At 40.0% G+C, this 14815-nt stretch overlaps 1 protein-coding gene across 1 annotated transcript in view; it reads right to left on the bottom strand.

Annotated features, from left to right (window-relative positions):
- Nucleotides 1-5308: 5308 nt before the first annotated feature.
- DBT (dihydrolipoamide branched chain transacylase E2) overlaps nucleotides 5309-14815 on the bottom strand; it is a 32325-nt gene continuing 22818 nt past the window's right edge. The window contains exons 8-11 of the mRNA XM_037499447.2: nucleotides 12571-12648; nucleotides 11502-11693; nucleotides 11310-11381; nucleotides 5309-6654 (exon numbers count right to left, since the gene is read on the bottom strand). Coding sequence (XP_037355344.1) covers nucleotides 6487-6654; nucleotides 11310-11381; nucleotides 11502-11693; nucleotides 12571-12648 — 510 coding nt within the window. The 3' untranslated portion in view covers nucleotides 5309-6486. The remainder of the gene's footprint in view (nucleotides 6655-11309; nucleotides 11382-11501; nucleotides 11694-12570; nucleotides 12649-14815) is intronic.

Here is a 14815-nt window from a genome sequence, read left to right on the forward strand (position 1 = left end):
TCAGGAATCTGTATTAGTATTAAAAAGAATACTAAATTATCAATTAAGAAACAACTTCAGTTATTCTGCTTTTGACACTGTCTATAATTAAATTTTACTTTGACAGTAGTTATCGAAAACCCACAGTACTGCAGAGTGTGAGGCCAGTTGAGAAGGTGCTAAAGTGACCTAAACTAGGAAAATGGCAGGAAGATTGGAGAATTTTGGAGATTTGAGGACATAAGTAGTTAAGAGAGAGGAAGACAAGGGACTGCAGTGAAGATCTGTTATTTGTGGCTGCCCAGAATCATTCAAACACCTTCTCCACAGTTTGATTATGCACTGTATTGGGAATCCCACTTTACCAAAGAATTAGGAAAAAAAGTCAGTTTCCCTCACTAATAGATCGGGGGAACGTGACTAAGATTCTGCTAGTCAAATGCTTTTAGAAGCAAAGAATGTAAGAAAACAGGCTGGTGGCTGGAGTCCATTTTTGCTGGTGTGGACACATATCTCTAAGAGGTATGTGCATACTCATATTCATTACAGCATTATTCCAATGGCCAAGAGGTAGAAGCAACCCAAATATTGAGAGATGAATGGATAAAGAAAATGTGTATACAGCCAAAGGATTCATTCTGGCCATAACCCTGACCACAGCATGTGAGGCTGGTTCTAGGGACAACAACCTTCCCAGGCCAGCTCTGTAATGTAGTTCCTGGAATTATTTCTGTGACCTTACATCCCTTCCTTCTGAAACTTGCCAGGGAGAATTCTATTATTGCATCTAAGGAACTGTTTAAGCTATGACAGCTATTTTAACTATTTCTTGTTGTTTTCCAAAGATAAGCTTATGCTGCTGTTTCTTCTTATACCAGTTTCAGAATCTTCTATTTGATTTTGTATCATAAAATGCTGTGTTCTTAGGCCACTCACTGAGAACCATAAACTTCCCCTTAGCCCATCCTCCCAACATAGTTACATCACAATTTTCGTGATATGAGTAGGTATCTCATTTTATAATGTTTCACAAATTAGCAAATTGTCTTCTTCTATCATTGTATATTTGCCAGTTGCTTGGTGCCCAAGTTTGCATCCTGAGGTCCCAGAGGTGATATTTTTTTGGAATCATTGGCCCTGACCAAGTGCAATTGCAATGGAAGAAGAAAAAGAAAACAAAAGGAAAAAACAAAAGTAGCAATTTTTCCACTGATAGACTATAAATATTCTATTAAAGAATATTTAATGATGTGAGGATGTGTGCATGATACTGTGTTACATTAAAAAAAAATTACAAATCTATATAATATGGTTCCAATATTGTAGTGGAATATTTTTCCTATTGTCTTAGGAAAAAGAAAACAAAAGTAGAAGACCAAATGGAATGACTACGTAAAAAAGGGTGAATTAAAAATGTTATCCACAGGCCTCCCCTAGTGGCGCAGCGGTTGGTCGCTGATCTGCGAAGCTGCCCATAGCCTCCACAGCACCGGTTCGATCCCAGGCCGCGGGTGAGGGTCCCACATGGCGCGCAGACCTCTCCTGCCGCCCACTGCTCCCCTCAGCAGTGTACTTCGGTCCTTCTGCCTGCTCTGCTCCCCGCTCTGCTCTGGTGAATTCTCTCACCCTCCCGCGCTTCTGACTGTACCCAGTGCTTATATAAATCAATCAATCAATCAATCAATCTTAAAAAAAAGATTTTATTTATTTTTATGTAGAAGAACTAGTGCAGGGGATGAGAGGATTCACCAGAGACAGTGGAAGAGAATAGGCAGATCTACTGAAATACACTGCTGAGGGGAGCACCAGGAGAGACAGGAGAGGTCTGCTGCGCCATGTGGGTCACCATCCTGGCCAGGGATCGAACTCATGCTGCAGTGGCTGCTGATAGCTTCATAGTGCTTAGACTTAACCCCTTGTGCTGCCAGGGGGCCCATGTAAATAAACCCTTTATTAATGTTTTTGTATGTGCCTCCAGTTGAGTCTCATTATAAGTACCTTTTAAGCAGGTTGGTGAGGACCCACAGTCAGGCCACCCCATTTCACACTGGGGTTGCCCTGTAACAGTTACATAGTGTACATTTCAAAAGACAACTACATGAATTGTTCCCACAAAAATATGCAGAACCCTTAATGTCTAGTAAAGATGGAATGTCCAGTGAGATTTTTTATTGTATTAGAAAGTATGACAAAACAAAAAGAAACATTGTGGAAATATTATCTATCATCTATTAAATTGAAGTGCATTGCATTTATTCATCAGTGGCTTTAATATTTCCAAGCTTATTAGAGAGGCTAATATAGTAAATGACTGTAGCTGTTTTCAAACGATGCCATCTCTCGGAGACTTTGTCCTGCCTTGTCCCAGCAACCAACCTGGTTCTTCTAATCTTATGCCAGAAACACAATGGGACCAAGGCCATGTTCTTGTGCAACCTGTGAAGTCCTTGGTTTGCTCTGTCACATTTGAATAGCTAACATTTCACACTGTTAGTCATGTTCCAGTTTATATTCCTCCCTGCAGGTTCCATTAACTTAATTGCACCTGCCAGCCACTTAGTCAACTTGCCTTTTTTACGCAGTTTAAACTCTGGCTGCATTTTTCCAGGAAATTCAGTTACTAGGTGTAGGGTCAGGACTGGACACGGAGCAGGTTTTCTGATCCAGCAGACTGGGTGAAGGAGGAGTCAGAGTCCTAGAGCCCTCAGCGGGTTTTCAGGCTTTCATTGGGGTTTACCGGGTACACAGCAGGCAGGGATGCTGGGGGGGCCGGGATGCTGGCAGGCCTCCCAGCCTCAGCAAGTCTTCACTCTGTCTGGGCTCTCTGGTGATCTCTGCTGCTCTGCTCTCTTGTGGTTCTGCTTCTGAGCTTCTGCTGCTTCTTTCTCAGCTTCTCTTTCGGCTTCTTTCTCGGCTTCTACTGGTGTCCCCGTGGCGCCGCCCTTAAAAGCCCCGTCTCAGCCCAGGTGAATCCCATCTACCTATGCCCACACCCTACTCCAGGCGCCCGCCATCAGGCATGCATTCAGGACCGCAAGGATCCATCATCTATCCTGAAGGCAGGAGGGCAGAAAAGCCTGACATTTTTTTCCTTACCCTACACTAGGTTTTTCCATATGACCGCCCTCTTGCAATTTCTTTAGACTTTATAACCTTCCTTTTTTTTTAAACTTTCCTTTTGGCCACATTTTCAGCTTTACCTTTTATGACATTTTAGAACTAGTCACCACATATTTAAAGCCCATTTAGACGTTTCTTGCAGCAGACTTCAAGTTAATAGTTTAACACAGTCAGTGACCTGCTCTAGGAATGAGTGGGTCAGGGCACCCTGCGGACAGCTTGGAGGAGATTCTGCTTCCTCCTCAGCCTGAGATTAGCGACAACCCTCCTTTGACTATCCTGACTTACCCCCTCAGTCTAAATTCTTGATCTCCCACTGTGCTCATTTCTTCTGTCCCACCTCTTTTTAACTCACAACAGCTGTTCCCCAGGCTTGGTTTGAACATTCCTCACAGTACTCAGTAAAAGCCGGCTCTAAATGACCTCTCAGTAACAGAACTGCTGCTATTTTTGTTAGGCTTCAGTTGTTTTTGTGGTTGGAGTCTCTCCAAATTCTCCAGCTCAGTTGTAGCAAATTGACCAGTTCTCCCACCAGGATCAGTCGAATAGCACATGAATTAGCTTGTGGGTAAAGCTCTTCTGATTGTATCAGAATGCATTCATTTTCGTTTCTACTTAATTCTGAGCTTGCAAACGTCAAGAAAGCATGTGTATGGTAAATGAAAAGTATCAGGCTTTTCTGTCCTCCCGCCATTAGGATTGATGATGGATCCCTGTGGTCCTGAATGCATGCCTGATGGGAGACACCTGGAGTAGGGTGTGGGCATGCGCAAGTAGGTACACCTGGGCTAAGGCTGGACTTAGAAGGGCAGCGTCATGGGGACGCCAAGAAGCAGAGAAAACCACGAGAGCAGCAGAGTACAAGGCCACCAGAGAATGCCGGAGAGCCCAGGTAGAGTGAAGACTTGCTGAGGGCTGGGAGGCCTGCCAACCTCCCGGCCCTCCAGCACCCCTGCCTGCCGTGTACCTGGTAAATCTCAACAAAAGCCACTGAGGGTTCCAGGACTTCTCCTTTACCCTATCTGCTCAGGTCATAGAAAACCTGCGCTGTCCCTTCCTGCCCATTACAGCATGCTACCTTCAGTGTTGGCTTAAATGGTAATACCTGCTGTGACATTAGAAAGCCCTGGTTGTTTCCATGGCATAGCATGGCAATGGTAACGAGCCATCTTAGGTTTGGCTTAAATAGTTTAGCATTGACTTGGTCTGTCTGCTGGATCTTACTGAAATGGTGGTAACCTTGAGAAGCTAGAGAGAGAAAATGGGTGCCTGGAACTCAGGAGAAAGGTAGATCCAAAGAGAGAACCACTTAGGAGACATTTGGGGGAGAGATGTTAAAATTTTAAAGTATGCAAATGACACTAATAGGGAACTGGTCAAATGATGGTATAGCCAACTCCTGATCCTCCCAGACAGGATCAGAAACCTCCATCAGATGCTTCTACACCATGTTTTTTCCTACTTAGAGGTGTGATAATTTTATAATTGAATAGCTACCTCCTCCAGTAGACTATTGTAGGTAAGTGGAAATTGTAAGGTTTTTCTGCCCTCCTGCCATTGGCATCTAAGATCCACACCTGTGGGCTTACACATGTGCCTGATGGTGGACACCTGGAGTAGGGTGTGGGCATGCATAAGTGGGCATACCGGGCATGCATAAGTGGGCATGCATAAGAGGCTGGGCATGTAAGGGCAGCATCACGAGGACCCTGGTGGTAGCAGAGAAGCAGACAGTGGAGAGATCACGAGAGAAGCCAGCGCCCAGAAAGAAGTTTCAAGGGGGGGTGAGGAAAAAGGGAGGCCTGCTAGCCTCCAGGCCCCCTAACCACCCCCACCCCTCTGCCTGCTGTGTACCTGATTGCAGCATTACAAATTGCATAAAAAGTGCAATAAAAGCCTGCAAAAACCACTGAGGGCTCCAGGACTCTCCTTTACCTGTCTGCCCTGATCAAGAGAAACTGCACTGTGCTTTGATGGCACTAGACAACTGTGAGCCCAGTAAAGGCAGGTACCATGAGGGTGGGCATTGCGTGCCCAAGCGCTTAGCATCATGCTTGTTATATAATAATAATATACTTTGCAGCCATTTAAAATATGATGTGGAATTGTTTATTGACATGTAAAGTTACCCATAAAATAATGTACCAAATTATAAAATAGTATAGCTTGACTTATTTTTATAAAAAGAATAGCTATCTATAAAGATACATTGATCAAGATGTTAATAGTGGTAAGATTATAGATGATTTTATTTTTTGTAACTCCATATATTTGAATTAAAAAAAAATAACATTTAACTCATGACTTTCTAATTTAAACATCACCATTTTGAAAATAATTAAGTACATTAAAACAACTTCTACCATCTCAAATTTCACCTGAATTTAGTTTTCCATTCATTTTTAAGATGGTGGATTACATTACTCAGGAGTCTGTTTCTGATTAAAGTGGGTCTCCAACCAAACGGTCATACCTTCATTTCTGTATACACTTTATTTGAATGCCTATAATTACCCATTAGGCTCTTCTCTTACACTCCTTCTCAGAATATGGAGAATAGACCTTAATTTCTTATCCTTTCCTACTTTCTAGCCTAATACTAAGAAAATCAGATAAAGTGGAAAAGCAGCTGGTTCTGAATGTAAGACCTCAGTGGCTGCTACATTTAAAGTAGCTTCTTTACTATGAAGCAAGTTTGTGAAGGAAAAGTTTTTTCCCAATCAAACACCAAAACATTACCAAAATTCCAAAAGCATATTCATTTTAAACATCTTTAATAGCCTTAGTGGTTATAAAACTATATGGGGCATTTTTAATATCCATCTATAATTTTCCCTTTTAAGAGGATTAATTTAATAAATAAGACATTGATAGATGATAATTTACAGAGCCACATGCTCCTGGATATCTTATAAGGTAAGTATAATTGCACTTATTTTATGTAATAATTAGCATGATTGTGGGAAGATGGAAAATATTTTTACATATTAAATTCCCTTTCCCAAGTGTAATTCAAATTTCATTAGGAGTCAGTTTAAAATTAAAGGAAAAAACAGGGCAAATACTGTATGTATGTAATATATGGCTACTTGTCTTTCAAGTTATTAATTTTAATGTTTTTGCCAGTTTCAATCCATTGACACAAAGACCTCAGCACCATATAAAGAAGTGATATTATGACCTATAACATGTGACAGCCCCAGAAGAACTATTACACCAGTATTTATTTTCAGTAAAAAGTTGAACAGAAAAGTGATAAATATTGTGCCTTAGAACCTTAATCATACAATACAAATCATTTATAATACAAATTGTAATGAAGACCATGTGCTTGCACGGTGAGGCTCTACATATCCTGTGGGAGCTCAGAAAGTTCAAAGAAGTTCTTCACTTCATATCTAGAAGCATCATAGCTGGATTTTCTAAGTAGGATTTCCACAGATTAGAGAAGCGCGACATTGTAGCACCATCAATAATTCTGTGATCAGCCGACCAGGTCACATTCATTATCTGTGCCTTATATACTTCTCCTTTCTGGTTAAATCGGGGAAGGGCCTAGAAATAAGGGAAAGAACAGAGTCAACTTTCACTTGCTCAAAGCGCCAACCCTAACAGTAATAATGGTGAAAGATGACAGTCAACGCCCCTCTTACAGAGAGAAGATGGGCATCCCAAATGACATCAGAAAGTGACACTTTCTCTGCAAATCAAAACTACAATGAGATACCATCTTACACCAGTGAGAATGGCACATATTAAAAAAACTGGCAACAACAAATGTTGGCGAGGATGTGGAGAAAAAGGAACTCTCCTACACTGCTGGTGGGAGTGCAAACTGGTCCAACCACTATGGAGAGCTGTGTGGAGGTTCCTCAATCTGCTAAAAATGGAGCTTCCATATGATCCAGCAATTCCACTCCTAGGTATTTACCCAAAGGACACAGAAAAATTAATTCAAAAGGGCACCTGCACCCTTATATTTATAGCAGCACTATTTACAAGAGCTAAGCTATGGAAACAACCCAAATGCCCAAAAATAGATGACTGAATCAAGAAGATGTGGTACATATACACAATGGAATATTACTCAGCAATCAAAAAAGATAAACTCATGCAATTTGCAGCAACATGGATGGAGCTGGAAGGGATCATGCTCAGTGAAATAAGCCAGAAAGAAAAAGAAAAATACCAGATGGTCTCACTCATAGTAGGAATTTAGAAAACCTAAATAAGCTACCAGGAAAAAGACTAATTCTAATAAGTGAAAATCAAAATCAACACGCAACTATAAACCAGAGACACACTACAGTGTGAGGAGGAGGTTGTAGGATCAAAACAAGGGGGGTAGGAATTGTATAGGGACTATAACCAAGATGAAAATGCACACTTTGTGCAAAAATGAAAAATGTTGTAAAAAATATATAAAATAGGGGCCTCCCTGGTGGCGCAAGGGGTTGAGAGGCAACCTATGAAGCTGTCCGAAGCCTCTGCAGCACAAGTTCGATCCCCGGCCAGCCTGGGAGCAACCCACATGACACAGCAGACCTCTCCTGACTCGCCCGCTGCTCCCCTCAGCAGTGTACTTCAGTCAATCTGCCTATTCTGTTCTCCACTCTGTCTCTGGTAAATCCTCTCACCTCCCACACCTCTGGCCTGTACCTCAGCTCTTGTATGCATAAATAAATAAATCTTTAAAAAAATATATATATATATATAGTAAAAAAAAAGTGCCACTTTTTCATCTTCATGAGCTCTGCCTCAAGTTTTCAGAGTTTTGGCAATGTATTTTCTTCCTGTCTCCTGTACACTTTCCATATGTACAGTAAATTTCATCTCAGATTCTAATTACTAGCAAATGTTTATTGAGCACCTATTGTGTCCAGACTCTGGGGATAAGGCAGTGAACAAAAGTAATCTTTATAGCAAACATTTTACAGGGTACAGAGAGACAGTAAAGATAAATAAGTAAAATATAAGGGTATTAAAGTGCAAAGAAAAAATAAGGCAATATGCAAATAGAGAACAGGCAGGGGAGGAAAGGTGGCTTTTTTTTTTTTTTGACAGGGTGGGCAGGAAAGCCTCACTAAGAAGGCTTCTTTACTGAACACAGGAGGAGACAGCCACGTGGATACCAAGGAGAAAGAGAAGAGGCACGACTGTGTGGGACATGGCGGCTGCAGTGGCAAGGGTGAGTGGTGAAGGGTAAAGTTGAGTCACATGGTTAAGAGCAATAGATCTCACTCTGTCTTTGGTAAAGAACCTTACCCACCCCCCAAATTTCTAATCCAGTGCAGGCTTTTTTCTAATAACATGTTAAAGTAAGTTATTTAAAAAATGAAATTAAAAAAGACACACAACGGGGGCCCTCCCTGGTGGCGCAGGCAGTTGAGCGCAGCGCTGTGAGGCTGTCTGCAGCCTCTGCAGTGCCTGTTCGATCCCCGCCAGCTGCGGAGCAACCCACATGGAGAGCAGACCTCTGGGCGTGACAGGAGAGATTAAATTATAATTTAAATTAACTATAATTATAAAATTAACTATAAATTAACTATAGTTAATTTATAGTTTATATATAGTTAATTTATAGTTTATTTATAGTTTATATATAGTTAATTTATAGTTTATAGTTTATATATAGTTAATTTATAGTTTAATTTATAGCCCGCTGCTCCCCTCAACAGTGTATTTCAGTCTGCCTGTTCTGTTCCCCACTCTGTCTCTGGTGAATCCTCTCACCCTCCCGCACTTCTGGCCTGTACCCCGGTTCTTGTATAAATAAATAAATCTTAAAAAAAAAAAAGACACAAAATACAAGCGTTAACTTATTCAATTCAATAGACATTAAATTACTCTATCAAACTGCTGTAAAGGTCTGTTTCTAAGACCTACTTTCCCTTTCTGTATTTATCGCCTCACAGTCTGGATGTCAGTCACTGTGCAGAGGGGCCCCATATTAAGCACCATAGAGTCACCCTGAGCAGTGTGGGGTCACGGAGTTCAGGCAGCTACTTTGCCCTTGACCCTGAATGAGATGAGATGTACTGGAGGTTTCTGAGCAGAATGGCCATTCACTAAAAGGTAAGACTTCATGAAAAGAAGGTTTGAGGATGAAGGTTGGTGAGGAAAGGAGCAGGAAATTCTAGACTAGACATCCCAGCAGAGTTGGGAGTTTAAAGGAGAGGGCTAGTCTAGAGATAGCAACTTGGGAATCATCATTGTGTAAGTGATATTTAAAGCCATGAACCTAGACCAGATAAGGAAAAGGACCAGGCAGAGCACTGGATCTCCAGCATTTAGAAACTGAGAGATGAAAAGGTATGAACAACGGAGACTTAGAAGGAATAAGCTGTAGGTAGGAACAAAGTCAGAAGAATGAGGCTTTCTATAAGTCAAAGTGAAGGATGTTCACCTGCCCCAATTTAATAATGCGGAAGATAAGGATTGCGATTTGAGGTCTTAGTGACTTAGACCATTGAATAGGATTTAATTTATTTATTTTTTTTTTTTTTATAGAGGCATGTTTTTCTTTATTTGTTTGTTTGCTTGTTTGTTTGTTTTGTTTATACATGCACTGGGTACAGTCAGAAGTGCGGGAGGGTGAGAGAATTCACCAGAGCCAGAGCGGGGAGCAGAGCAGGCAGAAGGACCGAAGTACACTGCTGAGGGGAGCAGCGGGCGGCAGGAGAGGTCTGCGCGCCATGTGGGACCCTCCTCCGGTGGCCGGGGAGCAGCCGGGGATCGAACCGGCGCTGCAGAGGCCGCGGGCAGCTTCGCAACCCAGCGCTCTACCGCTGCGCCACCGGGGAGGCCCTAATTTATAGTGAAAACAGAAAATAACAAAGGAGAGATGACACAAAGGGAGGAAGAAATGAAGTATTATTTGGCCCCACCCAACAGATTAGTTACATTACATTAAGTCACAATGAAGATTTAAACGCTCAACTATTCTTTCTCAATAGCTTAGTTAGAAACCATGGGTAAAATGATTCTGTAAAGTGGAGCAGATATTTGAATACCATTGGCATTATTCATAATAGCCAATTCCCACCCCCGAAAAAAAACACCCAAATCAGATACAACCCATATATTCATACCCTACAGACCTCTCCTGCCTCGCCAGCTGTTCCCCTCAGCAGTGTATTTCAGTCAGCCTGCCTGTTCTGTTCCCCGCTCTGTCTCTGGTGAATCCTCTCACCCTCCCGCACATCTGGCCTGTACCCTGGCACTTGTATAAATAAAATAAATCTTTAAAAAAAAAGGGGGAATATAGAAACTTAGAACAGGGAGTAACTTAGCAGAGGCAGCACAATCTACTAGAAAATAAAAGGCTGAATGAAATTATTTAGGAGCATTTGGGATGCCAAAATGAAAGTAATAAATGCATGAAAGACATGAGGGAAAAAAAAAAGACATGAGGAATCAGTATAAAGAAGAAAGGTTCTTTTGAAATTATTAGACTAAGTCAAGGTTAATGTAGCAACAAAAAACATTTCATAACGTTGGTACTGAAATGGTCTCCAGGACCAGCAGTTTTAATACTGGTAGATCTCTACCCTAAGTTAATAGGGAAGCCCCAAGTCTCATCTCCCACATTCTCACTCAGTTGGCATGGGGTGAGTCTGAATATTTTTTTCAAGTTGTCCAGATGATGTTAATGTGTACCCAGGGTTAACCATCAAAGCAACCCTTATTCTAAGTCAGTGTCTGCAATGACCCGGCCACAGAGGAACTATGTTGGAACTACCTGAGTTCTTTAAAACGCAAGTTCTGAGGGCTCTGTTCCCAAGGCCAAGAAATCTACATTTTAAACAAGTATTCCCAATGATTCTTGAACATAGTAAAGTTTGAAAAAATTCTCTAAGCAGTGCCTTACTTTGCTATAAATGGTAATTTAGTATTGCTTACTATTATTCTTTGGTATTCTGAAACAAAGATCAGTTTGATAAAAGCAAACTGGTTACATCTGCTATATTTTGTGCCTGGCATAATGCGGAATGGATGAGCCACACAGAAACAATGCAGCTCACTATCACTTATTACAGAGACAGCCGCTAGAATTGTAAGCCTAGCTCTTAGGAAGAAGTAAGTCACTTACTAAAGCAAATACCACACTTAAACCTACAAAGCGAGGGAAAATCTCAAAAATGGTTGCTCTTCTTTGTGTTTACTCTCAAGTTCATTAAATTCTTTTTCCAATTATTTAATAAACATACCCGAATTGATCCGAGAGCCCCAATTGCTACTTCAGGGGGCAGTATCACTGGTTTGGCATAGGTACCACCAATCTAAAAAGAAAGGAAAAATTTAGAGGAACAAATGGCAAAAATGGCTAATGAAATATAGGGGGGAGTATGATTAGAAATCTTGACTTATGGTTTACGAATTTGAACATTTCTATTACTTACTGATCCAATGTTGGAAATAGTAAATGTTCCTCCTGTGAGGTCAGTGGTGCCAAGCTGACCCACGGAGCCCAGTTTCTGGAGGCGATTCAATTCAGCGGCAATCTCAAATACAGAGCAGACCTGGACGTTTTTCACATTAGGGACGATCAATCCCTGCTCAGTATCCATTGCGATCCCAATGTTATGAGAAGCCTAGGGGAAAAAAAGTATAAATATGGTTTCCACAAGTTACCAGGAAAGAGATGAGCAAGCTTTCTATCTTATAAAAATACCTATCAAAAACCATTTTCACCAGAATGGTGATGATTTAAAAGATATCAAGAAAAAGATAATTTTTGAAAAAGGTAGAATACAGTGCAACAGGTTATTTCTATATATTGTTAGTGGAAATGTAAGTTGGTGTAGACTTTCTGGAAAGCTTTTAACAATATGCACTAGCATTTATAAAAATCTGTTCTAAGGAGATAAATGCAAAATTATGTAGGAATATTGAATTTAGACTGTAAGTTTAAGAAACTGCAGTGGATCAAATGTTTATCAATAAGCCACTGACTAAACAAATAATAACAAAGCTATATTTACTGACATGTAATGATGTCCATATGTTAAATGAAAAAGATAAAAGAACAAAAATTAAGTTATAAGTTAAATATATATAATTCTATTTTTTTTTCAAATATGGAAAACAAAATTCCGAAAGAAGGCCTTTCATTTCTTTTCTGGTTTAAATTATTCTTATTTTTTGTACTAAAAACTGCAGAAATTTCATTTTGAGAGAGCTTCTCTTTGAAGGAGGCTATGTAGGATGGGCAACATGTCCATTACTCAAAGATGTGTGTTTTCATTATTCTAAACAGAAAATCAAGAGGGCTTAAAAAAGGCCAATCTGCATATCTGAACAGTATAAGTAACCAGTCAAACCAATAAAAATAACAAATTATCCTTTAATTTTTTATTCCATGCTTTTAATTCTCTTAAAAAGATCACTATTTGAGATACATTAGAAACACCTCTAATCTGCAAACATATTTGTACCATCTTCTATTTATAACAAGAACATATAGCCAACCTTGTACGTTATGTTCTGGCAATTTTCATCCACAGACGCATTAAGGATAGGAAACTGTAGTAATCCCAACGAAACAGCCTGTTTAACAGAAAGAAAATGTGACTTTAATATTTGCAACTCAGAAAGGATAAGGAATTTGAAGCAATAAGAAGAGATGAAAGACAGGAGAAAGAGAATGTTTATTTATGCTGTTTAATTTCAAGTCTCCATGTACCTAGGGCTATCACTCCCAATGTTACCTTCAAGAAATATGGAGCTAGGTTAAAAGATATTCATATAACTTCTAAACATCAAGGAGAGTTTCATAATAATTATACAGGTTGACCAAAGCACCAGAGAGAATGTCTAAATTCTAACTGATATGCATGGCTGAATCCATGACCCTATTCTTTCATGTGTTTCCACACCTCTTGCAACCTGATTCTAAGCTTAGTCTATGATTTACTTTGACAGACTCAAGTAGCAGAGCTTAAATGCTGCTTTCTCTCTTCATCCCTGCCAATGCTGTGAGACCATGTGTAGGCTAGTACACCGGTGAAATGAGAGAGGCAGATGGAAGAGACCATTCTTGCCAAGGCCATTCTACACCAGCCAGCCCCTAGCTAACCCACTAGCTGTCTATAGACATATGAGTGAGTTCTGCCAAGACCAGCATATGGTCCTATTTCCCCACAGACTCATGAGAAATAATAAATAGCTGCTGTTTTCCAAACAATTAAATTTGGGGGTTGCTTGTTCTACAGTAATAGATAGACTTGGCTTCTTGGTGAGTCTTTCCTGGATCTCCTATATCAGACCAACCACCTGCTTCCATTATCTTTGTCAAATCAACTTCTACCTACCCCTTAAATAGTGATGTGAAACCCTTAACCTTCTTTTCTTTTTCACACACAATCTGGGTAACTTCACACACAACCTGGGTAATCTCATCTACATGTTTCAATTGCTATGTCCACAGATGACTATTGCAGTGATACAGTTCCCATTTCTCCTTCATTGCCCTCTACAGCTCATTTGGAGAGCATCCATTTGCTTGTTATTGTTAAAAACGTGGAGATCAAGGAGACCTGATTCTACCTTGAGTCTCAGCATCCAAACGAATAAAAACTTGCACTACACTGAGATAAATGGCAATGGGAAACAGAAGTCATTTAATTCAAACCAGGGAAGGCTTTTGGAAGAGGCTATACCTACACTAAATTTGGTATTTAGACATGCATACATTTGATGAAGGGAAGAGGGGGCATTTTACTGGAGTTTTGTGTCCCAGCAACTATGAGTAGCTTAAACTGGCTAAAACAGAGGAAGAAGCTGTGAGAGAGGTAAGCCTGAAGAGCTAGGCAACAGAGCCTCACATTAATATTTGTATGCCATACTAGGGAACTATCCTGTAGCCAATGGGGGAAACCACTGAATATAGGGAATTGTACAATAATTTGACTTACAAAAGCTCAGTTTTGATGCAGTGCAGAAAGGGCTGGTGGGAAGTCACACTGGGGTTAGAAACAGTATGTATTTTTTTTAATAAAACAGACTTGACCCTTATTTAATTAGCTATAAATGCTTGACAAGATTCTCAGCTTCTCTGAGTTCCCATTCCTTTAAATGTAAAGTAAGAATAGCAGTATTTACATGACAGGGTTACTCTAAGAATTAGGAGATATGTATGTAATATGCTTGGTATGGTGTCTGGCAAACAGTAGCTGTTTCATAAATGGTGGTTACTGTGAACTAGATTGAGCTACTCCAAGTTGGCTGATGGTCTTATTCAATTTTACACCAGTCCCCAGGACTAGTACGGGAAATGATTCCCAGGAGCCTCAGCATAAGTTGAATAAATGAAAGCAAGTACTTGCTAGCGATATGCAAGTATCACTTTTTGTTTAAACAGGATTTTGCTGGAGTGATCCTATCAGAATCCTAAAGGATTTACTTAATAGGTAATCCTCACCTAGCTCAAAGATGTAAATAAATAGAAATATGACAGAGAAATTTCAACTTTATAAATTACTATAGTAGTGTATTTGTGCATTTTTCTAACTATATGATATAGGGAGAATATTTGTATTTGAATCCATAGTTAACACATTGCATATCTGCAAAACACAAAGTTTTTTTTTAATTTATTGCATAGATTTTTTTTTTCTTACATCTTTCTCAATTTTTTGGACCAGAAATTTTATTTCTCCATTCAGGTTTAGTCCCTGTAATTCTACCACCACCACAGAACCCATGATCTATCACC

This window comes from Talpa occidentalis, unplaced genomic scaffold, assembly GCF_014898055.3.
Source record: "Talpa occidentalis isolate TD23 unplaced genomic scaffold, MPIMG_talOcc4v2.1 talOcc4.9, whole genome shotgun sequence".
NCBI lineage: Eukaryota > Metazoa > Chordata > Mammalia > Eulipotyphla > Talpidae > Talpa > Talpa occidentalis.